The sequence below is a fragment of the Eurypyga helias genome, unplaced genomic scaffold (assembly GCF_000690775.1).
Source record: "Eurypyga helias isolate BGI_N326 unplaced genomic scaffold, ASM69077v1 scaffold26407, whole genome shotgun sequence".
NCBI classification, from domain to species: Eukaryota; Metazoa; Chordata; class Aves; order Eurypygiformes; family Eurypygidae; genus Eurypyga; species Eurypyga helias.
The window spans coordinates 23,546-50,220 of record NW_010262741.1 but is presented as its reverse complement, the minus strand read 5'-3'; the positions used below and the strand labels follow the sequence as shown (position 1 = coordinate 50,220).

The 26,675-nt window shown below is 48.6% G+C and overlaps 1 protein-coding gene across 1 annotated transcript in view; it reads right to left on the bottom strand.

Annotated features, from left to right (window-relative positions):
• Positions 1–1,829: 1,829 nt before the first annotated feature.
• The window catches only part of FARP2 (FERM, RhoGEF and pleckstrin domain protein 2), a gene marked incomplete at its 5' end in the record, with an annotated part of 46,987 nt that continues 22,141 nt past the window's right edge, over positions 1,830–26,675 (bottom strand). Inside the window, 14 exons of the mRNA XM_010155835.1 lie at positions 1,830–1,920; positions 2,359–2,510; positions 3,073–3,180; positions 5,265–5,428; positions 6,040–6,158; positions 7,974–8,056; positions 8,697–8,786; positions 9,146–9,214; positions 10,041–10,171; positions 11,219–11,456; positions 12,444–12,525; positions 13,464–13,597; positions 14,811–14,900; positions 15,464–15,642. Of these exons, the coding sequence (XP_010154137.1) occupies positions 1,830–1,920; positions 2,359–2,510; positions 3,073–3,180; positions 5,265–5,428; positions 6,040–6,158; positions 7,974–8,056; positions 8,697–8,786; positions 9,146–9,214; positions 10,041–10,171; positions 11,219–11,456; positions 12,444–12,525; positions 13,464–13,597; positions 14,811–14,900; positions 15,464–15,642 (1,730 nt within the window). The remainder of the gene's footprint in view (positions 1,921–2,358; positions 2,511–3,072; positions 3,181–5,264; positions 5,429–6,039; positions 6,159–7,973; positions 8,057–8,696; positions 8,787–9,145; positions 9,215–10,040; positions 10,172–11,218; positions 11,457–12,443; positions 12,526–13,463; positions 13,598–14,810; positions 14,901–15,463; positions 15,643–26,675) is intronic.

The window sequence follows — 26,675 nt, the reverse complement described above, 5'->3', positions numbered from 1 at the left end:
GGAGGCCAGCCAAGGGCAGTAGCTGCATGGAGCCTTCCTCGGAAAGAGGAAGGCACTCCGGCTAGGCGACTCCAGCATGCGACCGTGACAGAGGAGCAGCACTGCTCATCCAGGAAAGCCACGTGACGCAGAGACGCGCTGATCAACCGCCCGAAGCCTCTCACGGCCGAGGAAAGGCGACGCGGCTGTGCAGGTGGCGCCTGCCTTCCCCCGAGCGAGGGCAGGGACAGCGGGCTCAGGAATAAGAGGCCGAGAGCGTTTTACACCAAGATGCTATTTACTTCCAACAGTCACGTTCCGGCGCGTCAGACCAGCCAGCCAAGCCGCAGCTGCACCCCTACCAGTTACTTACAAGAGTGAAGAGACTAATAAGTTAAAAAAACACCCCCAGGACGACGGTCACTGCGACAGTGGTGGCGAAGGCCGGATCTGCAGCCGCCCATCTTTCTTCCTGATGTCCAGCCAAGCCACGATGGGAATGCCAAGCCAGCAGCCTGGAAAATCCCCCTGGAACCCCCTCCCTGCAGTCCTCATCCCGTGTGTGTGTTAGACCATGACCTGAAGCAGCCTCGGAGCGTGCACATGCTGACCTCTACCTCCCACGAATTTCCACGTTCCTCCATCCTCACAACATGCAACACCTTCCTTTTCCTCTCACTACTCCACTTTGTTGTTCCTTCTTCTAGCACACAACTACTCGTCTATCTAACGGAAAAGCAGAGTCCCCAGAGCCCGTCAAAGCTACGTCCAACAGCATCTTGTGGCACTTGGCTTATCGCAGTCCTTCTGCGGAGGCAACCAGAGGTGAGGGCTCGACAGAAACAGAACCAACCGCAGCCGCTGCAGGTTTAACACCGAGATTTAATGGAGTCCACGACGCTGACGCGGCATGGGGAATCCAGTGACTTGGACACCTTTGTGAGAAGCGGAAGGTGGATCCCACCCCAGATTAAAAGGTAAGAACAGGGATTTTCAGAAGTCTGTGTGAGACAAGCAACAGTGACTCTTGGAGAAGCTTGTTGTCCCGTACTGCTCAGGTGCCTTGAGAACACGGCCCGCATCAGGGTGGAGAGCGTTTGCCATCCCATGCCTTAAGTGATGCCTGCTGCAGGATAAAGAAACGCTGGAGCTGCGATACGACAGCCATCGGCGCTCTTGGCACGCGCCAGAGCAGAGTTGAGAGGAAAAGCCATGCACCCTACCTGTACCCACCCACAACGCACCGAACCCTCACCAGCTCCGCGGAGCTTTGACCTCCTGCTGCCCCGGCAGTCCCCGAGGATCAGGGTTGTTCTAGGAGAGCTGTGCTGTCTGCTCACAGCGAACTGTCTTTCACCAACACGCCCGAGGCTCCCCCAGAGGCTGGCGTTAGCCACAGCGAGAGCGGCCATGTAGCCAGCCATGCCGAGCATCAGGGGAAGGGAATTTCGGGAGCCAGCGAGCCCCTCGCACCGCTGCCAGCCACCCTTTCTCTCCCGTATGTGCTGACCGTCCAGCCAAAGTGTAAAACCAAGGCGGCAGTTGCCTCCAGGGCAGGCAAGGCTGTTACTGTACAGGTACAACCGGAGCGATAAACCTCCCACGATGCGTGTGCCGCTGCGGCTCTGCCGTTGTTGGGTTCTCTTTGAGTAGGTTCAGCTGGAACAGACTTGACTCTCTTCTGTACCGCTGGGAATGGATGTGATCCCCATCTGCAACTCCCCTGCTCCCACTTTCCATAGCAGGTGGAAATGAGCTTCCTGGTTCTTTGCCTTATCAACTCCAGAGACTCCTGTCTCCACCTGCCTCTTTGGTGGATGTTCACAGCAGAGATCCAGCTCTGCCGCGCCTCAGTCTGTGTGACTCTCCTTCTCCTCCTTCGGAAGCAGCAGGCTCGACCTGGCTGGGGAGCTGGTGGCTCTCTTGATCACCTCCATCCACCTGGCAAGAAAGGACACGGGAAACACTCAGCCCCCCACGTACAGCCCCACTCGTTGCTCTCAGCCCTGTGTAACTCCCACTGCCAGAGACTGAGAGGAAAAACCCACAGTATTCCCACCAGAACTCCCACTAACCCCAAAACCTGATGGCTGAGACCCAGGATAGCAGCTCAGCCCTTCCACCATGCTGCTCTCCAGCCCCTGGGAAGCCCCAGACTCCTGAGCCTGCAGCTCCAGGTGTAACCTCCAGCTCTCCCCGCAAGGACGGTTCTGGCAGCGGGGGCACCCCAAACACGGTCCGTAAGAGGCAGCAGGGAGCTCCGCTACCAAGAATGTGCTGTGGGGTGACGAGGAGGGAATCAGGAGGACAGAGAGAGCTCTGGCTGATGGACCAGTGAGTTAACAGTTATAGACCAAGGCAGAGAAAACAGAAAATTACCTCTCAAAGGTGTATTTACTCTCAGCCCTGAAGAAATACACGTGGGACTTGAACTGCAGCTTGAAGACGTAATCCTTCTGAATGCCGTCTGCCTCCGCAGGGGAGCTGACTGCGTAGCCGAGCAGCGGGAGGCTGGCCAAGGGATAATCGTCCTGGAACAGTCCAACAGCCCAGCCCTCAGTGCACGGCGTCCCCAGGCACGCAACGCGTCCCACGCACGCTCGCTCCCTCGTAGGGGTGAGCTCTTTCTGGGTTTGTTGAGGGGAGATCCTCTGACAGCTTAGAGCGAAACCTTCCCCCAACTCAGTGTTTTTAGGGTTATTTGCCTCTATTCCCCCACCCGTCGCTGCCTCCTGGGCTCTCCGCTTATTCCCCCACCTGTTGCTGCCTCCTGGGCTCCCCGCTTCCCTCTCCTCCCACTTTCTCCAGAATTCCAAGCACAGATCCGACCCACCAGTTAAAAGATCCCTCCCAGAAGAGAAGGAGCCCTCAAGGCACGAAGCCCGAATAGACGAGGGTCAGCACCGTTAGCAGAACCCCAAATCCTCGTTAGCCTGCAGGAAGGGCCTGCGGGCGCGCAGAGACCGGCGGCGTTACCAACCACCTCCTGTTCCACTTGCTGCTCTCCCAACACCAGCGAGCTGCAGCGGAGCAGAGCCGCGGCCCGGCGGGGGCACAGCCCAGGCGCAGCTTCGCTCGGCGACGTTGGCTCACCTGGTGCGTTTTGTAGAAGAACAAGCAGAAGTTGGTGAAGACGACCCACAGTTTCTGCCAGCCGTTGCTGTTCTTGAACTTCCTCAGCAAGTATCCGGAGAGCTGGTTCTAGCACAGAACAAAACCCAAAGGTACCATGAAACCGCGGGTCGCTGTCCCTCCTGGAGCAACCCGCAGGGAGAAGCTGGAGGCTGCTGCTGGAACCGCTTTGCACTCGCTCCCTGTCCTAAGGGGCCTCCCAGATACTCACAGGGTGCCTGAGGGACTTTGTGTTCGCTAATTCACAACCAGCTGCTGTGACACTGGGGGGGGGTTCCCCACTAACAGCAGGTTCCCCTTTATGTTTCAGCGCTCGCCGCAGCGCCGCCAGCTCATCCCTCCAGCCACCACCCTCCTTTGCGGCTCGCAGTCGGGGAACGGCGACAGCCGCGAGGCTGCCCGTCCCTTTTTCACGTGCGGAAAAGCCACGTCGGACGCAGAGCGTGAGGAGGAAAAAGCAGAGGAGGAGACAGAGGGAGGCAGAGGTGCAGCCGAGCTACGTGTGGCAGCTGGGCGAAGCCAAGCCCGGCATGGCAAGCAGGCTGCAGGGACGTGGAATGCTGCCGAGCGTTCGACACCGAGCGCTTGGGCGTTGGGATAAAGAAACCTACGGCACAGAATGACAGCAGCCTGATTTTGTAATCCGAGCAAAAGTTGGGCCACACAGCAGGTTTACACACAGAACCATTTGGGGAAATCCTGCAGCAACGGGCTCGCCGAGCGATGCCGAAGCGAGCAGCGGTACATTTTCCTTGGCATCCCGTGGCTCCTCCCCACCAGCGCAGAACTTGAGAGGCATTTTTACCTGGATCATGCACAGGTAATCAGACAGGGATAGGCTCTGGTTCCGGTACCAACAAACATGGGTGATTGTGTTGGGCCGTTGGGCCTGGCCCAGCAAATAGCGAGGAGGAAGCTCTGGAGAAACAGCAAGAGAGCAGAAAACTGAGCAGAGAAAAGGGGGAGAGAGACAAAAACAGAACGTTAGGATAAGAGAAGTGATGCGAGAGAGGCGTCTGTTAAAGGAAAATGGATTGTGGAAAAAAATGATGATGTTAGAACATGGAACAGATCAAAGCAAGAGGAAGCTGCAAGAACTCACATGTTTAATCCCAGAGAGGCCTCATTGTCCGAGTACAGAACAGCGGGATTGTGCCCTTCACAAGGACATGGGCAGGGAAAGGAAGGCTTCTGCCCTCCCATGGAAACCACCTGCGTTGCCAGCTGAAGCGCCCAACCTCTGGACCCCAAGCCAAGGTAACACCTCCAGGACTTCCTTCACTGAGCCGACCCGTACGCTCCCACACCACCAAAACCCAGGAGCTTCCGTGCCCAGCTTTTCGCTCCTTCCATTAACCAAGTGCTGTTAGCACAGGGCAGGGAAGGCAGGAAGGTACAACTACTCGGCGGCAGCGCCCTGCCCCGCTGCTGTTTGTCTGGTTAGTGACCTCTTTTTTCTCTTCATGGTATTTAGGGTCCTTCCCACCTCTGGCAGCCTTCCGAGCATGCCAGCTGCCAAGGAGGGTGTGCTCCCCAGCTGACCTGCCAAACTACTGCCTAAAGCGAAACCGTAGCACCGGTGCAAGCGGCGCTCCGCGTAAGGAGCGCCGGAAAAATCTCGGAATCAGCAGGGTTCAGTACCAAACCCTGCCGCCGGTGCCGCATCAAGCCATGCCGCGTGGTAAGGCCCGAGGTAAGAGCAGCTCAGCGGGCGCGTCATAAATCTGTTGGGCGTAACCTGACCCTCCTGTTTGCTGCTCGCTGCCGCCGGCGAGGGCAGGGGAGTCGCGTTCCCACTGCGCTTAGAACACCCTTCCTAACTGTAGGTGCGGTACAGCAGCGCTAAAGGAGAACATCACGGATGGGTAACGTCCTCCAGCAAGGCTGATGAAACCCAAAGGCATGGTCCTAGGATCTCCCGGGTTTCCATGAAAATTTCCCTCCTGCGGTGCCGTTGCGGAGGCAAAGCCCTGCTGCGAGGAGAGTGGAGCGCGTGTACGTGGACGTGCAGGCATGCATGGAGAGGGGCGAGCGCGCGGCGGCCTTTCAAGGGCCCACGCTCCCCCACGGACGCAGGAAGGCGACGCGGGAGGCGGAGCGGCCGAGCGAGCCAGGACGGACAGCGAGAGGCGAGAGCTGCGGCCGGCAGGTACCTCGACAGCCACACTGTGGTCAGTCATGGAGACGCTGGTGTTGCGGTACCAGCACACGTGCATGGTTGTGTTGGCACGGTGGTGGCTCTGCCTGTCCAAGGAGCTACGAGAAGAGTGTATGTCATCTTCGGACTCCTGTTCTAGAGAGACCTCATCAGAGGATCCTGGGGGAGGAGAATTTGGCAGCAGTTTAAGAAAAAATGGTCCACTTTTAAAATACGGCAACCTGAGTTGGTCACACAGGTCCTAAAAGGCCACTCTGAGCAGATCATTTTGGCTTTCATTGCTCAGCTCTGCTGGGGGGCAGCTGAGTCAGCACTCTGTAAACCAACCAACCCAACACCCCCACGCTTCATCTGCCGTCGATTCGGAGCGAGGAATGAGAAGGGATGCTGCACATTGCAGCCCATCTGCAACGCCACCGGAGACAGGCACAGGAATGCTGGGCTAGAAAAGCTGATCTCCAAAGACACCACATTTCTGGACAAGAAAATACACTGCATGGTTAAACTGAGAAAAATCCATGTAAGAGATGAATAAGGACCTTACAAAATTAACAGTTCTGCAACTGGAGCATCTCTGCTGTGTGTAAAGGACCATCAGTCTAGGAAGACAAGCGTGTACCTCTTGATTAAAACAAAACAGAAGCACAGTTCACGCTCCATTACCCTATGAATTATAAAAATACTCCGTTTATGCCATCAAATTCACAATAGGAAAAAAGAAAGGGAGATGACAGCTGACGCTTTCCAAGAAGGTAGGAAACACCACTTACTGTTGGAGCGGTTGCACACGGAGTTTTCCAGGAGCATGTTGGATTTCTCGGTAGATTTCTTGGCCATTTCAATTGCCATGTTTAGGTCTTCCATCCACTTCCCCATTTCCAGGCGGGTACTGCAAGACACGTGGTGCGAATGGAGACCACACCAGCCTGGAGCCGTGACCCAGGGCCGGGCTGCTGAAGGCCGGCACAAGTGGCTGCTCCATACCAGAAGCAATCCCTTCCCGTTAAATAACAAACATTCCACACAAGCATGAGCTTTCCAGGCAGGAAGCTGCCCTCCTAGAGCCTTCACTTCTGCTCTTTAGCCTTCAAAAACAAGGCTAAAAGAACCATTAAGACCTCAGACTTTACAGCAAAGGGAATGAATGGACAACCAGAGGGTCACATAATATCCCCCTCTGGAGCTATTGGATCAGGAGAGGAATTACACGGCCTAGGCCAGCGTGCTTTGCAGCTGGTGGGTTATTTTAAACACAGAATCAGGTTTTCACTCCAAAAAGCATTTTGGAGATGGGTGGGATAACCATACCAGAAATGTTTATTTCCGAGGGATACACAACCACCTGAAAGACAGCTCATCTTTTACAGCAGATCCAGGACTTGCCCTGCGTCTCAAGCCTGTAAAACCCAGGGTGCAGGAAGTTGAGGACTTCTGTCACCGCTCAGTGTCCATTACGGGTTACGTGGCTCATGCCACGATGACAGGGTCGGAGCTTTACAGCTCCTGGGTGTGTATCTACAGCCATCGGGATGCAGTCAGCTTTTCCTTTAGCCACAGCGTTTCTTTTTTCCCCCTCTGGCTACATTCCTTGTGTGCACAATTGCTCTTTGAAGTGCTAAATACAGTTACACACTCTCGTGTTTGCTTGGGAGGGTCCAGTGGCCTTTCTCTGGTAACCGTCTTTTTTTTTTTTTCCTGAAAGTTTTTAATTTAGACTGAAAAGTCCCCACACAGCCTACGCCCAGCAGCAAACTGGTTTTGACAGGTAGGAGAGGTAACGTAAGAAAAACACCCCCCTCGGAGCTATGTCTAAGTTACGACAAGGGAAAGCCTTTATTTATTTTACCAAATTTAAAAAGCGTTCAAGCACTTTTTGATTCGCAGCTGCTAAAGCAGTTGATCTTAAAAATAATTTATGTTTTGAGGGGTTAGGTTCGAATTAAAAAACAAAGTTCTGCTTGCTGAATACATCTGCATACCAAAAGTACTGGCTCCTGTGGCACTACGGTTTATAAATGTTCAGTCATGATTATTTATCAAGAACAGGTTATCAAGCAGTAAAATATCCTACAAATTTTAGGTTGAGATTGGGTGCTCCCATCCTGCACTCTGGGCATACCCAACTCCAGCTGCCTTTTGGGGAGGGACAAGACCTCCTGAAGCTGATCCGGGGAGGCACAGCAGATACCCTGAGTGTATTTCAGCTAGCAAGTGAAAAGAGACACAGACGTGCTGTGCAGGGACAAGTTACACTGACAAGGATCCGTTTTCTCTCCAAGCCAGCCTTTAATTTTTCCTCTCTGTTCCTAGCTTCATCTATGGGATCCAGGCAGGAACTCTCCCCCTTAGATCCATTTGCATGTTCTGGATTTTCATTCTTTCTGGGTGTCTCAAATCTCTGTATGTTTAGATTTTTGGTTTGGCTCTTGCTTCCTCTTGTTTACACTGGCAACTCAACCAACTATAAACAACCCCAGGGCAGTGTTACTGCTGCTGCTGTGTGTAATCCCACACCCTCCCCAAGACAAACTACTCCTTCCCACAACACACCGCTGCCGAAGGAGTTGGGAAGTGCCCTGTTTTGTTTCAAAGCCATGCTTTCCAGAGGATGTGTGGAACGACCCCCCTGGCTCTGCACCCAACAGCAGCTCTTTGGAGAAGGTATTTATCGAACCTACAGGGAAGCGAGGAAAATGCCCATTACCTGGCTGCCACCACTATGGTTTTTTGTGCTGAATAGATGGTGAAGCAGTGTGGGACGACCCACTCATTCTCACTCTCCTCCACCTGCAGAGAAAGAGAAGTTTTCTCGCATCACTACTCGGTGACTGACAAACACTAAGGCTGTCCTCCTTGCCTGCCGAGGAATTTGGGTCACAATACGATTACCACACAGTCGCAGCAAGTGCAAAACGGGCTACTCTGTTAGGAATACCGCCTACTTCAAGTCTATTTTGGCTCTATATGGAAATCTAGCTCGTGCGGTCCTACTGCTGCATCTCTAGCTGCACAGCACCACATCCAACGGGGCAAGAGAAGGAGGGCTCTGAGCAGGATTCAGCTTATCACTTACCGGTGGGTCGAGCACTATCAGCTGCAAATCAAACACAGAAAGAACAGTCCCATTAGAACAGGGAGGTGGAGAGGCAGGAGGGTCAAGTATCTGCCTAGGGGAAAAAAGCCAGGACAAATCCCTGTTTCCAGATCAGCCTCTCTCAGCAGCGTGAGAATGAACGGTCAAAGGGTACACTCCAGCTGTTCTGCTAATGGGATGGGAGGAATTAGGCTTCCGCCACGCAGGCTGGGGCACGTGAAGGGCCACCGCGAGCAGCCTCTGGCCTGGGAGCAGCCTCTGGCTTCGGCCCTCCTACCCTGAAGGAACAGCCTCCGTTTCCTTAACACTCCCATGCAACTTGAAGCCACTTACCAACATGCCGTGCAGAGGCAGATGTCCGTGAATTTTGAATTGATTTGTCCCTGTAACGCCTTTGCTTGTGTACAATAACATATCTGAGAACTGGAAAAGGCAGGGAGAATGCAATCAATATTCCGAAGGAGGTAGGCAGGGCCAAGTACGTTTTGACATCTTTAAAGATCTGTTATTTAAAGGCCACTTTGCAGTCAATTTGGCCTACTTCCCTTGAAACCACTCCTTTATTTCCTTACAAGAGAGGCCAGTCATTCATAAGATTCTGTTCGAACTACAGAAACAAGCCGACCAGACAGTATTGCCATGGCCACGCTCCATCTGAAAATCCCTCGGTGGGAGCTCCCGGTTACAACTGCCCATTTTCACCACAAGCACACCTAAACACACATTCATGACACCTTCATCTTGAAGACGTTGGGTTTATGAAAACCAGAAGCAACACCCACCAGAAAGAACATCCGCTGCTGTAAACCCTTCTTAGTGAGCTTGTACAAGCAGCCTTCCCGGATAAACTCCTGCAGCAGGAAATGAAAAGTTAGGCAAAGCGTGATCTTTCCCAAACACAGAGAATTTTGATGATGGGGTGGGTTTTTTTTCCATCCCAGGGTATGCGGAAGTTGATTGGTGCCCAGCAATGATTGCCAACACATCTGTTAAATGCCAGATGACGCCTTTCCTTCTGGTTTGTGACATGAATCAGCTCCTGGCTGCAGCCAGCATTGGAATCAGTGAAGCGGGAGAAGGAGAGGGAGTGAAGTTCCTGCTGGACACCAGCAGTCACCTATGGCACTTACATCCCACCGCAGTGATTGCCATAGCATCCCAAAAGCACATGCGATGCTCCTGTACTTATGCTCAGTATATCTAGCAAAAACAAACAAACAAAACACCAAGCAGGAACTGAACAAATCCCTGGAAGAACAGAGTCACCCACAGCGGATCTGCCCGGTGGCGTGGCTCCCCATCACTAGGCTCTCCGTGCGGTCTCAGTCCGCAGACAGAGGTGGCAGCGGACAGACACGAGCAGACCTGGCGGGGGGTTTCCTACTGAGTACAGGACATACCGCCTCACGCTCCAACGCAGAGCACGGTACCCTGCGTACCCAGCCTCTGCTGCGCTGGGAACGCCAAACTGTGAGCCAGAGTCTAAGCAGAGGCATTTTTGATCCATCCCCTAGGACATCACCAGGATGCCTGCGGGGCCTACTACAAAACAACTACACAAAGCCTCTCTTCCACAGAACAGGCAGTGATGGCAAACACAGGGCTGAAAGGCACTTCCTTGGCGATAAAACCAGTAAGGTTTTAAAAAAAGTTTAAAAACGAAGCACAGGTACTTACCCTCCCGGGTGCCGTGAGATTGTCTACGCCAATCAGGTCGTGCTGCAGCTCGGTCAGCTTCTGGAAGTTCTCCAGGCGGATGAGACTGTGCTGCAGCTGAGACGTCATTTCTGTGACCTCCTTCAGTGCATCTGCAAGGAAAACGGCACCGAGGGGCTCAGAACGGAGCAGACCAACACATGCTGCCAATATGCTCCCTGGCAAAGTGACCCTGAAGCGTTTACCCAGATTTAGTTCAGATTTAGAACAAGGCAGTTCAGCTGGAAGGCACCTACAACCATCATCTGCTCCAACTGCCAACTTCTTAAAGCGTGTTTTATAGCTCCCTCGGGACATAATGGAGACTAGCCAGCAACTTCACCATGCCCCTTGTGCTCTGTGAGATTGTTGGGTATTTTGGATTTTGCACATATAAAGAGTATTTACCATGTATCCAAAAGTAAATTAAAAAATTAAAGATTTCTGCCAAAGATGACTTTATAAATGAATGGCATTTACTGTGCAAGCTTTTGACACTACAGAGCAGTTTTCTGTCACATTTTCGCTTTTAAATGATGAAGAGCTCCTAAAAACCCTACGTTTTCCCCTGCTAAAAAAAAAAAAAGCAGGCAAGGATTAACTTTCCAGGTTTGGTTGAAACATTAAGATCCATCAAGATTACCACGAGAAAAACACTTTCTGGGATGCAGGAGAACTGTTCATGCACTGCAAAGAGAACAGTTGACAGTGGAGTTATCTTTTGCATTTTCCACACTGGCAGTTAAGGCCATTTCCAACCTGTTGCAGAAAGCTGCGGAGCCCTGCACCAGAGCCCCGTAAGCGTAGGGAAACCTGGAACTGAGAACCTTAAAGAAAAGGTTGATTTTAAAATGTAAGCTAAACATATTATTTTTTCGTTAAGCTGCCTCCTGCCAGTTTTCTGCTGTTCTACTGTACATTCTGTTTTTTTTCCCCCAGGATATTTAAATTACAGTATTCACTACACAGTTGTGTTTTCAGCCACCTAAATCAAAGTTTCCATGTATGTCACAGAGCTGCATGCAAGAAGGTCCCGAATAGAGGAAAAGGCGTTTACATCAAATTTGTAGATGCAATGCTTGTTTCCCCCTGAGTATGGGCAACATTTTGTATGGGAATGGGTTCCTGCCCCACAGGAATACAGCCGAGTGCTGACTCACTCCGGCAATCTGCAAAGTCACGGTGCTCTGGCGTGTAGTGCCTGCAGAGTCTCCCCAGGATCAGCTTGTAGTGCATCAGCCTCTGGATGGGTTTGAGCAGAAACGTGTTGAGGGGCAGGTAGCAAACCTTCTGCAGCTCAAACTCCTTATAAACCATTTCCAGCTTCTTGAGGCGTTTTGTTGCTTTCTCCAGTTCTGTCAGGACCTCATCGTGCTTCTGCAAGTAACTGGTAAAATCCTGTTGAGTTGAACAAAAAAAATTACTCGGATCAAAGGGAAAGTGTCTTTAATAGATTTCGCAGTGAGTAAGAAAAAACATCCACTCCCCTCTCTACTTTTGTCTCTGATGATGATTATATGATCCAAGACTGCGTATATTGTCGTAAATACTGACAAAAATAGCATTAGCAACACTGTACGTTTCAATGGCTTCATTAAAAACCCCAACAGTATTAAAATAAAACTACTTGCTTGGCTGTCCTCTCTTCACCACCTCCTGCAGCTCTGCCTCCCTCTGCTCTGGCGAGAGCAGCCGGCAGCACCCCCCATTACTATTGGCTGTTCGGAGACAATTCTTATCAATTACTGACTTTTTAACATGAGGACAGGCAGAAGCACGCCGGGAGGGTGGCCTCATCTAGGTTTATCTGTTAAAGGAGCTGGCAGGCAGCTCCCAGTCGGGGCCCAAAGAGGAGTCTGTGCAGCACCTTGCCTAGGCCTGCAGGAAATGTCAAATACTGGCAGGGCTGAGAGCAGATCCCATTCAAGCCGCTGGTTTTAATGGAATAATGACTCCACTAAAACTGCACCAGTGTAACTGTCCCACGAAGGCGCTCTACTCCAAATAAAGGTGACTTTGTTTCAGCAGAAACTACTCTGCAGTTAAAACATGTAAATATTTTGGAATTAAACCACCTTATGAAACTGCCTCCATAGGGGAAAGTTGGAGTTCTCCAAATATAGAAAAGATTAATTAATTTTTCTTCTGCTGAATGACCAATAAACAACCTTTTCTCAAGGTAAATGTCGATGGTTAAATAAGCAACACTGGTATGAAGCCTTGCTGTAAATACTATGTTTTCTTTTTCATTTATTTATCAACAAGAATTATTTGCAAGTCACTTCAAATGCAGTGGAAACACTAAGCCTTGAACTCTCATCCTTGACAAAATGAAAGAAATGACTCAACAACCCTGAGATGCCATTATTTTAAGCCTAAATCTACCTTTAGAGTACGCATATTCCTGAGCATGACATCTCCAATGCGCTGATAATCTCCTTTCATCTGAGCATTGGTTCTTCCTTCCCTGAAACACACACAAGGACATGAAATAAGACGGTGCAGGACATGAGAGATCAAAAAATTTCATTTTCCTCCCTTCCCTGTATTTCAAGACAATCTTTTCAGAAATGCTTCCTGGGTACCTGTGTACTTTAAGGACAGTTTTAGTAACACTAAGGGAAGCAGTACTAACATTAATGCCTCCTCTATCCATTTTTAGCCACTTGACATTCCCATTTCACCGTTTGGGTTGAAAACAGTAAATATGGAAGCTGCATAAAATACCGAGCCAAGCCATTCTTAGAAATCTGAGAAAGGACTAGCAATAGATTTGTGTGAAAGTCTAGCTCACAAGTTTCACCTCTCAGACTTCCGAATGTATGTCATAACATGCTTAATTTACATTAACCATTTCCTTTTGAACGGTGATTAGATTCTCACATATTACATCTCGGGTCCGAAGCAAGAAACACAGAGGTTAAAAGACTGAAGACACGCTCCTTGAAATAAACCGTGCTGCAAGAACGAAACTCTCAGCCACCAAAAAGTGTTTCCTAGATTTTCACCTGGAGAGTCATTAACTTGGAGGTATGGAGAAACACCTACGTAATCTTTTTGCCCTTGTGTTCCTCCTCTTTTCTAAGGCTAGGCTGTAGGAACAGCTGGACTCGGCGATCTTGGGGGTCTTTTCCACCCTAAACGATTCCGTGATTCCCAACATCCTCGTCTGGCATACAGTTCGTGCGGCTACAGGGTGTTATGCACAAGGCAGTGCTTGAAAAACAGGCTGGGCAAAGTGCATTTAGCCATTATTTTTAAACTATGACTTACTGAAATACTTTTTCCTTAATTCTACGTCAGCAGAAATACCAGTTCAAATACAGATGAAGTTCGGTTTCGATGGGAGGACACGGGCAAAGGTTTCCCCGCGCGCTGCCCGTGCACCGCACTGTTAACGCTTACCAGAGCAACAGCCTTTGCTCAATCTCCTTCAGAAAGCCCCGATGAAACTCATAGATGGGGTCTATGTTAGAGAACAGCAGGGTCATCAGGCCCTCCGGCATGGCGTTCTCCTTGATGACTGCGCTGCGAAACCACTGCCGGAAAAGCCAGAAATCAGGATAAATTTTCTGCGTCAGACATCAGTCGCTAGCATGAAAACGTCTGCTCCGGCAGCGACGGGGAGGAGAAAGCGTGCGCACAGGGAACAGCAGGACGGAAGACGGAAGGTTTATGAGAGACGTGATCTGGGAAAGATGAAGAGATGTAATTTCGTCGCTTGCCAACCATGACAAACGCGAGCGTTGTTACTGGCCCCGGGCACCTGCACGTGTCAGTGCAACGACGGGACGGCTGGTACCGGCTCTACGTTAGGGGCGATTACCGCGCGGCTGAGGTTACAGCACGGCTTTCGCTTCAGCACAGCTACGACTGCTCTTCCGTACAACTCGGAGCCCTGTGCAAGGTACTCGGTAGCTGGAGACATCATGCTGCACCTTACACCGCTCTCGGCCCCCCGCTTTCTGGCAAGGATGTGAATATTACAAAAATCCTCTGAGGCGCCAGATGTTCCCCATCTTTTAGGAAAGGTGCTGGGAAGCCTGTAGGAGGAATGTGAGTGAGATGGGGCTCACTGAACCCGCAGAGAATACCTCAGCTGAAGACGTACAGCAGCAAGGGGGACAAGCTTCTGGGATGAAATTAAAAAAATAGCTTCTAGAAAAGCAACAGTGTTCAAACCTGGAGTAAATGAACAAAAAGCTCTTGAAGAGTTGGAAACTCAAGCTGTCCTCCGAACAAGGACGCAGTTGTCGACGCTGGGTGAAAGGAGGGGAAAGAAAAAACAGCACAAAAAAAGACAGAACTCCCCAGATCCCTATGGATCCTTACTACCCTTCACAATTTTCATCTGCGCTCACGACCTGAGGGGAGAAAGAGAAAAGCTTCCCAAGGAATACCGCAGAGGCTACATTATGAGTAGAGCTGACGGCAATGACTGTCACTGAAGCTGAATGCAAAACGTTTTTCGGCTGTTCCTGGTATCAAATTTCCGGAGAGGAAGTTGGCCTAAGAGAGCAAAATGACACACGATGTAGCTATTGGAGCTAGGGACGGAAGGCCAGAAGACACCTGCTCTCCCACATCATGACCTACAGAACAAGGAAGGTACCAGCTACATGGCTCACGGACTATGCTTCAGCACAGGACTTTATTCTTCTGCTACCTGAAGAAATTCCAAGTTTTTCCAAATGAACAACTACAAATCTTTTAAGAAAAGGAGAAGCATTAAAGCAAGTTAAAAGCCCTTACCACTGTAATAACTTCCAGGTCCTTTAAATACGTCCGTTCTGTAGCAAGAATCTCCTTTGCTATGAAGTACGCCTTGTCAGTTGGATAGCGCTGGAAGAACACACACCGATCAACAGGCATCGCAGCACAACTGCCCTGTTACTGAGCACAAGCACAAACCTGCTGGGTGCAAAGGGGTTACCAACAGGGCATCTCTGTAGTCAGTACCGTATTCTCAAATACTGGATCTTACTGTAAAATACTATTTATTCTTCAAGATTATTAAGAGATAATGTCAGTTTTATGAACTTCCATTTCAAAATCAAGGGAGAGCTTTACAAAAACATGGAAAATTATTCCGGATTATGGACTACAGCAGATCCGCAACACAGTCCTTTTCCAAAAATATTCTATTTCCACTCACAGCTTTTACCCAAATCCATCGAAGATCACACTAGTTAGTCAAGCAAACACAAAAATGAAACTGCATGGGTTGTAGCACTCCTTCACACTAGAGTTAAAACTAACTAGAGTTGGGTTTTAAAACTATCTGGTGTGTTGTACCACAAAATACAATGCAATCAGCGTTCAGTGACCAACCAGCAGGCACAGCTCCTCACCCAAAACCATCACCTTCCTCGTTACATAAATTCTCAGTCACGTTATTATCTTACCTTACGTTTCATTTCGTCGTCCTCTTCTATCCTGCCACCGCCAGCATCGCTGAGGACAGGGCTCAGAAGAGGAGATGAACCCTGGCTGGCTGCGTTCAAGTTCACCTGAAACGCCGGGTTCAAGCCCAGGGGACTCTTCAGCACGAGGGAAGAGACCTGAGGATGGTCCACGGGGAGGCCTGGGTGGGAAGAAAACAAGAAGATGGAGTGGAAAAGGAGAGCAAATGATTTCAAAGATAGTGCATCTGAGACAATTACCCACTGAAAACCATAACTGCAGTCTCACGTTATTAAAAAAACAGGCAAAAGAAAAAAAGGCTTATACACCCAGAGACCTAAGTGTGACTCTCAAAGCCAACCGAGTTCCCTGCAACCCAGCTGTTACGTGGCAGCACAGCAACAAGCCCGCGGGACTTTGCTGAGCAGCAGCAGGGTTCGCACCCTAAGATGATACTGCAGTATCAAGAACACAGCTTCTAATTTTTCCTTTTTAAAAATAAGAATGACTTTTCACCCTAGGGAAAAGCTAGGACAAATCACTCCACCAAAAAAAAAAAAATCCAGAAGATAAAGCTCATTAAAAACACATTCAGAAATTACGAAATCTCCAAAAATCGTACCAACGGGAGAAGAAAACATCTCACGATACAAAAAGGGACCATGCAAGAGATTTCATTCCCTGTTCTTCTGATTTCACTCCTGGTTCTTCTGTGTATGTGAACAGAATCGCCTACTGATCTCAAAGGGAAACAATTTTGCAGCACTGGGTATTAATGGGGTGGACACAGTCCTCTTGCACAGCAAAGCCTGTCCGAAGCAGCAGTAACATGCACCGCTTTGCTTTAGATTGTAAACTGACAATATCTTTTTGCTTTACATTATTCTTTCATTTGCGAAACCTTCGAGATTTCAGACATAGAAGGCACCATCACAGCGTGTTTAAGCCCACAAACAGTAGCTGCTCTCCTCTCTTCCGCAGACTCCTTAGGAAGGGGAGACACCCTTCGGGGCTTCACAGGGAAAAATACTGTTCAAGATCTGCTTTTTGGGACCAAAGGCAACAGAGACTCCCGTTACTCACACTACGCCCACAAAATTCCCACCCGACCTCACCTAGCTTTTTTTCCTGATCTTCCCTATGACAAACAGACGGGCTTTGTCCCACCAGGCAGCAGGACGGGTACCACGCGCTTCAGCACCTACCACCTTCACCTCAAAGACGCGGCCACGCTCGCACCCTCCCCAGCACGACTCACGAGCGGAGAGCAAGGGCTGAATCACCTGACCGAAGGCAAACGAGAAACACCGACAGCGAAACTGAAAATGCCAATTCCTCCATTCCCAGACTACTTAAAAATCATCCCAAAAGGCTTTTAAAAAAAAAAAAAAATCAGGCCCCGTGGATATCCAGTATCTCCCGACACGGGGTGCGTGTGCGGGGGGAGATGGGGTGAGGAGGGGCTGCTGCCCCGGCTCAGGAAGCAAAGCCACGGCGGGACAATGGCGAGGGAGCCCAGGCGCGTATTTTCACACTGACAAATGCAGGAAGCTAAACAGTGCTGCGCTCAGTCACCTGGAAGAGATTCAGATCATCGAGGCTGCGGAGTTAACTATTAATACACTAGTCAGCACAGTCATTCCGGAGCGGAGTTGTGTTTCTGCCTGAGCATTTTCTTCATTCCCACTGCTTTTAACATCAGCCCGGGAAAGCACCAGCATCTGGCATTCGCCTGTCCAGGGACAGGCACCTATGGAAGTCTGGTTTTAGACGTCGGGGATGCCGAAACAACGGCTTAAACAAATAAGCTACAAGCTAACAGGGGTGAGGAGCTTCTTTAAATTCCTGGAATTGAACGCGATGTAGTGACACGTTCCAGAACTCGTAACTTGAGCTGCTTCTGGAGACTGAACGTTCAGATACAAGGGGAGCAGAAGGGCTTAACTTTTTACAAACTCCACTCCTGCCCGTTTCAATCTGTTTGTTCTAGCTTTTATCATCTCAGACAGAAGCTGGCCGTGAGGATTCATTTCAAACACTTGCTCGTTGGCATCTGACAGCGAGAGCCCCACTGCCCAAAGCCAGGGCGGTTCCTGAAAAGGAGCGGCGCGCTCAGCTCCCCGAGAAGCCGGGAACAACAAGCAGAACCCACGGTGCAAAAGCACAGGGCTTCCCCTCTGCCCAGGCTGGATGGGGCTGACCTGCAGACGCAAACGCCTGTCGCATCTTCGGGGGCGTCCTGGGGGGCAGGAGTGTGCCCATAGCTTCAGGACACCCTGCAGCCTGCTGCGTACTTCCCTGGGATGGAAACAATGAGGAGTTCGGGGAGGAGCTGCTACAGCTGCAAGTTGTAATAGGCTGTCACCTCCAAGGGCAGCACGTTCAGCAAAGGGGCTTGGCGAGGTGAACGCGACTTCCGAAACCTGTCTTTCCTAGGAAGGTCTGCAAGACGTCACGCAGCAGCTCGGCTTTGCTTTTTTGCTAACATTTAATGTTGACAGAAAGTCAGTATGAGGAGGCGTATCTTGGCGGGTGCCGTTACAAGCGTGGGCTTTCATTCTGGTAAGCCAACCATATTTCTCCAGGAGAGCAGCAAGGGGGGAGCTCGCAGCCAGGCAGGTGAGACGTACAGCGATGCTCTGTTCTCCTGGGGAAGGACGGTAAAGGAAGACTCCGAGCACAGCTGGAGCAGCCACTGCCACTTCAGACAGCTGTTCAGCGCAGCAAACTCCTAGTTAGTCAGAAATATTGGTGCGAAGATGGAAACGCGGGAATTATTTCCTCTGACGCCAAACTCCAGCGCACCAAGGTCTTCCTTGCCCCGCAGGCTGCAGCGTCCTCCCAGGATATTAAACGGGACTGTTCTTTCCATGTTTCAACGCTCCGCGTGAAGTGGAAATTCATTCTCTACATGTAAGCAGAGACACACAGGTCCCAGACTGGGGACCTGGCTGTAGGCAGGAGTCTGGGTGCCCGTGCAGTGACGTGGGTATTCAGCAGTGTGAACCAGCCCCCCGCAGACACAACCGCGTTCCAGGCATGACAAATCTCTGCTTTCACACCCCACACAAATGCACTTAACTCGATACAGCATCCAAAAACATGACAGTTTGGTGTAATATTCCACATACTCCAAGATCTTTAACAATACTAACACTTCTTAATTACAGTATGTAGTTATAACCATGTATCCTTGCACAAACAAACCCACAGTTTCATAGAAAGACCAGCATGCATAGAACTGGGGGTGGGGAAATCGAGTCTAACAGTAAAATATTGCAAAAGCACTGTAGTTTGCAGGCCACAGTCATAGACTTCAGTGAGGGTGCTAGCCTTGTCTTTCACAGCTACTGTAATTCTGTCAGATTGTTTTATTATTGTTAATGCTGCTGCTTCTTTTGTCCAGACACAAAAATGTGAACGCCTCTGTCTCATATATAAAACTATGACCTAACACAAATGTTGGTACACTCTACTTTTTACTGAGAGGACCTTCAGTGTACACAGATGTTCATACTCAAATCTGAAAAAGAGGTATGTTTAGCATATTACACAAAACCAGTCATGAGTTCACTATGGGATGACAAAACAACCTTAAGCCAACTGCTGGCACACGACCTTACCTTGTATTTTCTTCAAGAGCATTCGAATCTCATCCCTCTCACTGACATTATTACAGTTAACCTACCATTTTCTTGGGGTTTTTTATTCTCTCAATACACCTGTTAAGTGTCCAATATCCAAACCCCATTCTTATTTGCCTTATAGCAGAAATACAGCAGGGATCTGCTCTAACCTGTCAGGCATTTTGCAGGGAATACACTTCTCTATCCCTTGCAAGCTTCAGAGGTGTGGGTAGTGGGGGAAAATTTTGGAAAACTATCCCCCAATGTCTATCAGCAATGCCAGAGAAAGTGAGGAAGAAAGGCGAGAGCAGCCTGGTTTCAAGTCTGAACCGTGCTAGGCACGTGCTAGGGACAGGGAACCACTTTCACATCACACCCTGAGAGTACACTGATACGTGAAAATTTACAACTCCTTTCTACAAAAAGAAAAAACTGAGTAAGGAGGAGAACCACCTGCTAGATTACTTTAACCGTAAAACTGAATTTTATCATTTGAACCACCAGAAGCCTCTAAATTTCTGCTGTCTGACATCAGCCATGGGATGCCTTTGAGTAACTACCAGAAGATGTCCATATATATGACGGCTTTTTTATTTTGCGGTTATAAACCAAGCTACATTGAAGCATACTTATACAACTGTGTGAGGAAGAGGATATTTCATGTCTTTGAACTCTAACAAAAGGAAATTGGGGAAAAAAAAGTCCTAAAACTGTGTATCTGGTTTGAATTGCAGCTCTTAAGAGGGGCTCTGGAAAACTGGGACGCTAAACCCCAACACCTCCTTCTTCTGTGTGCCTGCAGAAGCATGTCAGCTGGCATCCAGAAAAAGCTTTTGCCTTCCCCCCTCCATCCCCCTGTCAGTACTCTACACAGCAAGATGTGCACCACAACGTTCTGCTGCTTTTGGAGAAATTCTGGTCTATGGGAAACTTTTGGCTCCAGCAGGAACAGGGAGGCGGTCCAAGGCTAAGCCAAAACCTGGACTAAATAAATAACATCCCTGTGGCCATGGTGACGCTAAGGGCAAGGATTAGAGTTTGATTTTCAGATGTGAAATATCAAATCTTGGATCTGCCATACCGCACGTTTCCGAGATCCCTGGCTCCCTGTTGTTGCGGAAGAGAAGCGCACAGCTCACCGCTCCGTCGGCTTTCCGCCCAGATTAATGCAACTTCAGATGGTGAAAGCTCCTACCTGGGGACAGGGTCAGTTTATTGCTGATTCTATTCATATGGACTGGCTTTTACTAAAATCTTAAGGAGAAGGAAACTTCACTTGGTTTACACTAACAAGCTTAATAAACTTATTATTAATCATTATTAATAAGCTTATCAGAAGGGAGTGTCCCTTGCATTTCTCTCCCGGACTCCCTGTAAAGATGTAACACTATTATTACTGTTACTACTTCAAATGGATGAGGTTCTTTTCACGTGCAAGCCCTGCAGTGGCTGACCAGAAGATGACAGGAGCCTGCTCAGAGCCCCTCCTGCCCAACGCCCTGCTGAGCCCATCGCGTGCACAGCCCCAGTTACTCTTTCTGGAGTGAAAGTGTTCTGCAAGCTGAGGTACTGCAACTGAAATCCTGGAAAACCCCCGTCTTCCTTATTTCAAAATATCACAAATAGTACCTCTTCCTCTTGCAAATGTTCCCTTTAAAATAATGAGGGATAGTTGGGAGATAGAGGATCTTGAAAAAAAGAAATAATTTAAGAGCCTAAAAAAATTATCTAAGAAGCTTTTCATTTCAAAGACCTCTTTCTTCCTCACCCTCAGATGGGTACAGATCACATCAGAGCGTGTTTCTAGCACGTGGTACGTGCCCCAGTGAAACCGTATGTACGCAGACAGACATGATACTGCGGGAGAGTCCTAATCTTGGTCCTGGGTTTACGGTTATATCCAGGATGTGAAGTGACTACCCTTCTTTTGCCACCTTCCCCCCCTTGTAAAGGCTACACTGCCTGCAGGAAAGACCACGATTCTGTGGTTAGACTGCAGACTGTATGCTTTCAGCTGAGAAAACACACAATTGCCTCCATACCCACCCTGTACTTACAATAAAGAACAGGCTTCCAGTAAAAACAAATATGCAGGAGAGAGTTTGAGGGACAGCCCCAGTTTAAAGGAAAATGTCTCCACAATAAACAGAATTCCTATAATGAAATTTGAGCTTCTAGTCCTGTTTGTGTCCCAAGCAAAAGGTCTGCACAAAACAGGAAGGTGAGAAATCACACGGCGGTGTGTGACCCAGCTGTGCTCTACTCTCAGCATGGGGGTTCAGGAAGAAAACTGCCTGGAGACATCTGGAAATAAACTGTAAGGTGCCTTGGCTAGGGGAGCAAATATTTATTCTATTTCAAACAGAAGAGTAACGAAAAAGAAAGCTAAAAAGCCCATGTTGTCATTTATATCAAAGTTTTCCTTATTTTATTGCATAAACAATTAAAATTATGAATTAGTACAAATCTGTAGGTTCATAACCGGCAATCTGAACAGACACAAAGATATTAAAAATCCCAACACGTAATTCAATAAAACATTTACTGTATAAAAGATGAAGTTCAAGAGATCAATTAAGAAATTCCAGCCCTCTGTTTTCTTATAACCCTTTCCTGAAAAAAGAGTAGCACCTATTTATTGGGGGAGTTACTCTAACCAAGGCACGCGTATCCCTGTACGTATGGATAACCGGGCATTCTGTGTTCCTTACCCATCTGCAGGGCGGTCGCAGCCTCGGCTGCCGTCTGAGCCTGGCACATTCGAGCAACAGCAGAACATCACGGCTTTGGAAAATTTATAGCAACATCTTCCCCACAAACCAGGTTCAATTAACCACGCTCCAGATCTGAAACCTGCAAAGCCTCAGCTCAGCCAGTGGGCTGATCCTACGGCAGCCCATGAGCAGGTCATAGATCAAGTGGATGTTATGGTGCATGTTGGAAATGTAAATTCTCCCCATACTCATACGGAGTGGGCATACATACACACCCAGCATTTGTGACAAGTGAGACCAAAAACCTACTGAAAACTACAGGTAAGGACAGCTAAAGGACTACAATGAAAACTGTATCGTGTACTCATTCATTCCATCAAATACCAGGTCATTATGGCTTAGAACTTTTTACAAAATGACAATAATGGGAATGACTTACCGACAGGTTTGCACCGAAAGGATAAAATTATAATGACTTTTATTAGTGTCTCCACAAAATCTTACCCTTATCAAAGTTTGCAACTAATCAAAAACTACCACCACCAAAAAAAAAAAAAACCTCACCAAACACCAAACAAAACCAAACCAAAACCAAGCCACCAACCAACCAACCAATTCCTTAAACAAAACCACCTGCGACCACAATACAAATGCACACAGGAAAAAGGAGATCAATATTTGGTATTAACCAGCAACTCTGAAATTCACAGGAAATTAAAGTGAAATTTAAGAGCAGATCAACACACCACCCTGGTTCCATCCTAAGATAAAATAGGCTAACTCCTGGGAAATACACAGCATGTGTTACTTGAATAATGAACGAGGGCTTTAAAATCACAGAGTCTACACACGAGAGAACACAGGCTAGTAAAGATTACCAATGTTGAACCGGGTGGTGGGTAGCTCAGAGAATATTCTCTGACCCATGTTTTGTGCAAATGAAGAGTTCCACTGACTGCATACACAGAGATCAGAAGTGTCGGGTGCAGCGCTTTGCATTTAATGAAGGTGTTCAAGCGTAGAAGGATTCTAAGCACACACCCATACAGGACTGCAGGGGCAGATGAAATTCCCAACGCAAGACACGCATTTCTTAGTGTCTTTCAGTCGCACTGCAACGTGCGAGCTGAGGACCGCAAAACAGCGAAACCCATCACCCTGACTCCTTTCGAAAAGCCAGCAGTATCGACACTTTCTACGGCTGCGGGTACTGGCTAGAACAGGAAGAGAGAGAAGTGGCAGGATGGAAAAGAGCCCTGTTGCAGCGAGGAGTAGGAGTGGTGGGCTCTGGCATCCTCCATTCACCGAGCTACCGCTGCAACAGCTGGCGGACGCACAGTCTGCAACAGGAGAACAAACCTGGAAGCCTCGGTGGTTCTCCGTACAGGAAAAACACGGCCCTAAAACCTGTTTGTCGGCTAGAACAGAAGTACCTGTATGTGTCCCCCGCCTCCCACAGAGGGGGGCAGGAAGCAAACGTGAAAGAACGTACCTGAAGAAGTGACAGCGTCGGGGGAGGAGAGGGTGGCTTGCCAGAGACACGTGAAGGTTTGCACCTAGGCTCTCATCTGCTCCTACCACAGCTCCCCAGACGCCTTCGAGGCAAGCACGCACGGGATCCTCAAAGATCTTGCGGTATTTCCTACGGAGTTTCCCCCTTTCTCATGGCATGCAATTCCCACAGCAGCTTCCGCTGCTCGGGGTCTGCAAGGTCCCGGCTCTTGCGGGTGGGCGGCTGGCACCAATTCCAGCCCTGCCAGCCCTTCTTGAAAAGAAAACTCATGTGCTCAGGGAACAAACCCACAGAAATCAGTACCAGGAACTAAGTTTTAGTAGCATCAACACTGTAAAAAGAAAACAAAACAAACAGCAAGGAGTACTGCTGAGAGCTCAGCAGCATCGCTGGTGCTCGCGGCATAACCATGCTGCAACCACGTACACCCATTCCCTGGCGCTGCCCAAAGGCAAAGGATACGGTCAGAGAATGGAAAGCCCTTCCTTCTCTCACCTCCTCCTGCCACTTCGGGAGACAGCTGGCAGAGAGGAGGATGCTGGCTCCAGTGCACTAAAAGTAACTCACAACTGGTGCTCACGTTCACTGGGAAGCACGGAGCCGTCACTTTTTCTGTTGGAAAGTGAATCTGAACTTAACCCTCCGGAGGAAATGATGAAGAACCTTTTCTCACAGCTTTCTCATGAGAACAAAACTCTACTTACGCACTAGATTTTCTCCTTCTGTGTACCTATCTTGGAAACCACAAAGAAAACACCTGAGCTAAGCAGGCAGCTATGTCCCCAGAAGCTGCGAAGCTCTGAAAATCAGAAAAGCCCAGAGAGAAACCGCGACAGCTCTGTGCTCTCAATGGGCACCCGCAAAGACACAACCAGCCGTCACCAGGGGCACAGGCAGCTGCGCTGAACCCCCACACAACCTGAAGGGCACCACAGTGTGCAATCCCAGCAAGGGCTATCAGCTCGTCCGTGCCCACCAGCATCGTCTTTGCGCAAGCATCCCAAATCCAGGTATACGGAGGAGTCACATGATGCGAAGGATCAGTGTTCCTGGTGACACCTGTGACTAAAACCTTCACCTGACCAGCTCCGTACCCAGGTCAAAGCCACTGCCCCGTCCTAACCTGTGGATCCAAGCCCTTGCTCTAAGCTAAAGCACTGAGATCCTAGTCACTCCTATTCCTTTAGAAAACAAAAGGGGTATTACAATAAGGCTCATTACTGGTTTTTCTTTTAATCCCTGAGATTTAAAATTGCCAATAAAAGATCTGCAACAGTTGCAAAACACAAGGAAAACATGGAAGACGCCGTTTGGAATTAACTGCCTTGCAAGAAACCGTATTGGCAAGCCTTCTCTCCGGACTGCCAAGCGTGTTCTTGGAAAACACAGCCAGCCTCTTCTTAACACCTTTTGAAAACCTAGGTATTGATTCCCATAATTAAGCACTTCTAAAACGTTTAGAGGGAATGCTTGTGACTGAGGCATGGAGCATGAAACAGGGGCAGAGAGTTATCTGTAAATGGCTGAATCCTGATAGTTTTTGGAAAAGTTCAAAGAAATTAACAGCCTTCCTGTAAATCTTTATCTACGTATTTGTCCCTTACTCTACCACCTGTAAGACAGCCTGCAGGCAGAAGTTTTGTTTCTGTTGTTTTTAATTTTTCTAGTCAGTTCTGGGAAGGAAACCAGACAAACGGCCTAAAAACATACGTACAGGTACCAACCGTGGACTCGACTGAAGCCCTCCTCCCAGCGCCTATTCAGAAAGTTCCCATTACACAGCCACGACATCATCTCCACAGGCGTGAATGAAATCACACAAAGAGCCAGAACACAGATTCAACAGAAGGGAAAAAAACCCAGCATATAACACTTATAAACACAAAAAGATCAATCAAAGTACCGTACATTCCTGTAGGTCCAAGCTAACGCTTTGCTCTGGTTTTCTGTGCCAGTAGCACAGGTTTCTCATGGAACAACACCGATTCCACTCAAACACAGCAACCACCACGTAAAGCAAGTGCCATGAAGAATAATCATACCTCGGTAAGAATTAAACTAGGAGAAACGGGTGACTAAAGGAGGTTTTACCTCCTCGTGTTCTACCGTACGTTGAGAGGAATTCAAGTGTTATTTATCAGAATGCTGAGAATAGTATTTTATAAATGTTTGAGTAAAGAATGAAGGTCTTAACGATATACCAAAGACCATATTTAAAAAACCTGATATGAATAATATTGAGCCTAAAGTAATGCTTGTAACTGCAAGCTGCTAATCTTGGAGGCGTTGATAGCACTAGTACCGCGCTCTCTCTGCAAAGACCTGAAACCTGGGCAACATGGAATCCCAAACCCAAACAGCTGAGGGAGATGATGCTTTCCATCACCAGGTTTCCATCAGGTGTTACGTATTTCACACTAGAATTTGCTCGTACAAAAGCAAAACACTCTAAACATTGCTATTATGAGCTGAAGCTCAGAGTTTCATCCCACGAGTCCATCAGGTTGGCAGACGGGAAGGATGTTTCACAGCTCCTACTGTTTCACCTCAAGACATTTTGCTGAATTAGATGGGACCAGTTGAGTAACTGTCTTTTCAGTTACACTTGCAAACTTACGGGTCAAGGCTCACGTCAAACTCGCCTGACTAGAAAAATTTATGAAAGAAGTGACGCTCTAATTGTTGTCTACAGTATTCTCTCCTCCTAACATCTCCATTTTTTCAGAAAGATTACAGTATTTTGCTGATTACAGCTCGTATTTTAAAGAAAAAGTTGCAGCTATCACCAAATTTACCAATGCCTGTGTCCCACAGATACAGGCCATTGTGAATTAATCTGTAAGCACCTTTATGCAGAATGATGAAATAAAGAAAAAGAAGGTGAGACAAAATGCAATGGGGATTAAGTGCTTTTATAGTCTATGCACAGATCTCTAATTGCTGCAAAGCAGAAGGGTACTTTTCCTTGTTTCTGGACTGCTGAAGGCACTCAAGTCAGAAAATACGATGATTGCCTTCACAAGAGGTTTTGGCAACTGCTATTTTCACTGGATTGTGCATACGTTCCCTCTCTGACCTACCCCGTAGGTTGTTTATTCTTCAAAGTATACCACAGACATGTTGCATAGGTTGATATTTTAAAACTTTCCTTCATAGTTGATTTGAAGACTGTCCGTTTTTTTGATTGTGGAAACAGAGAAAAACCAACCAAATGAGGACTCTCAGTGCAGGAAAACAGTGGATTTACGGGATTCGGCTGCTTGTTAACAAGCGCGTGCAAAAGCTCCTGCTGCACGTGGGTGCTGGAGGAACAGCATATTATATCAGACTCTTAGATACAAAAGAGCCAAGGAAATCCTTC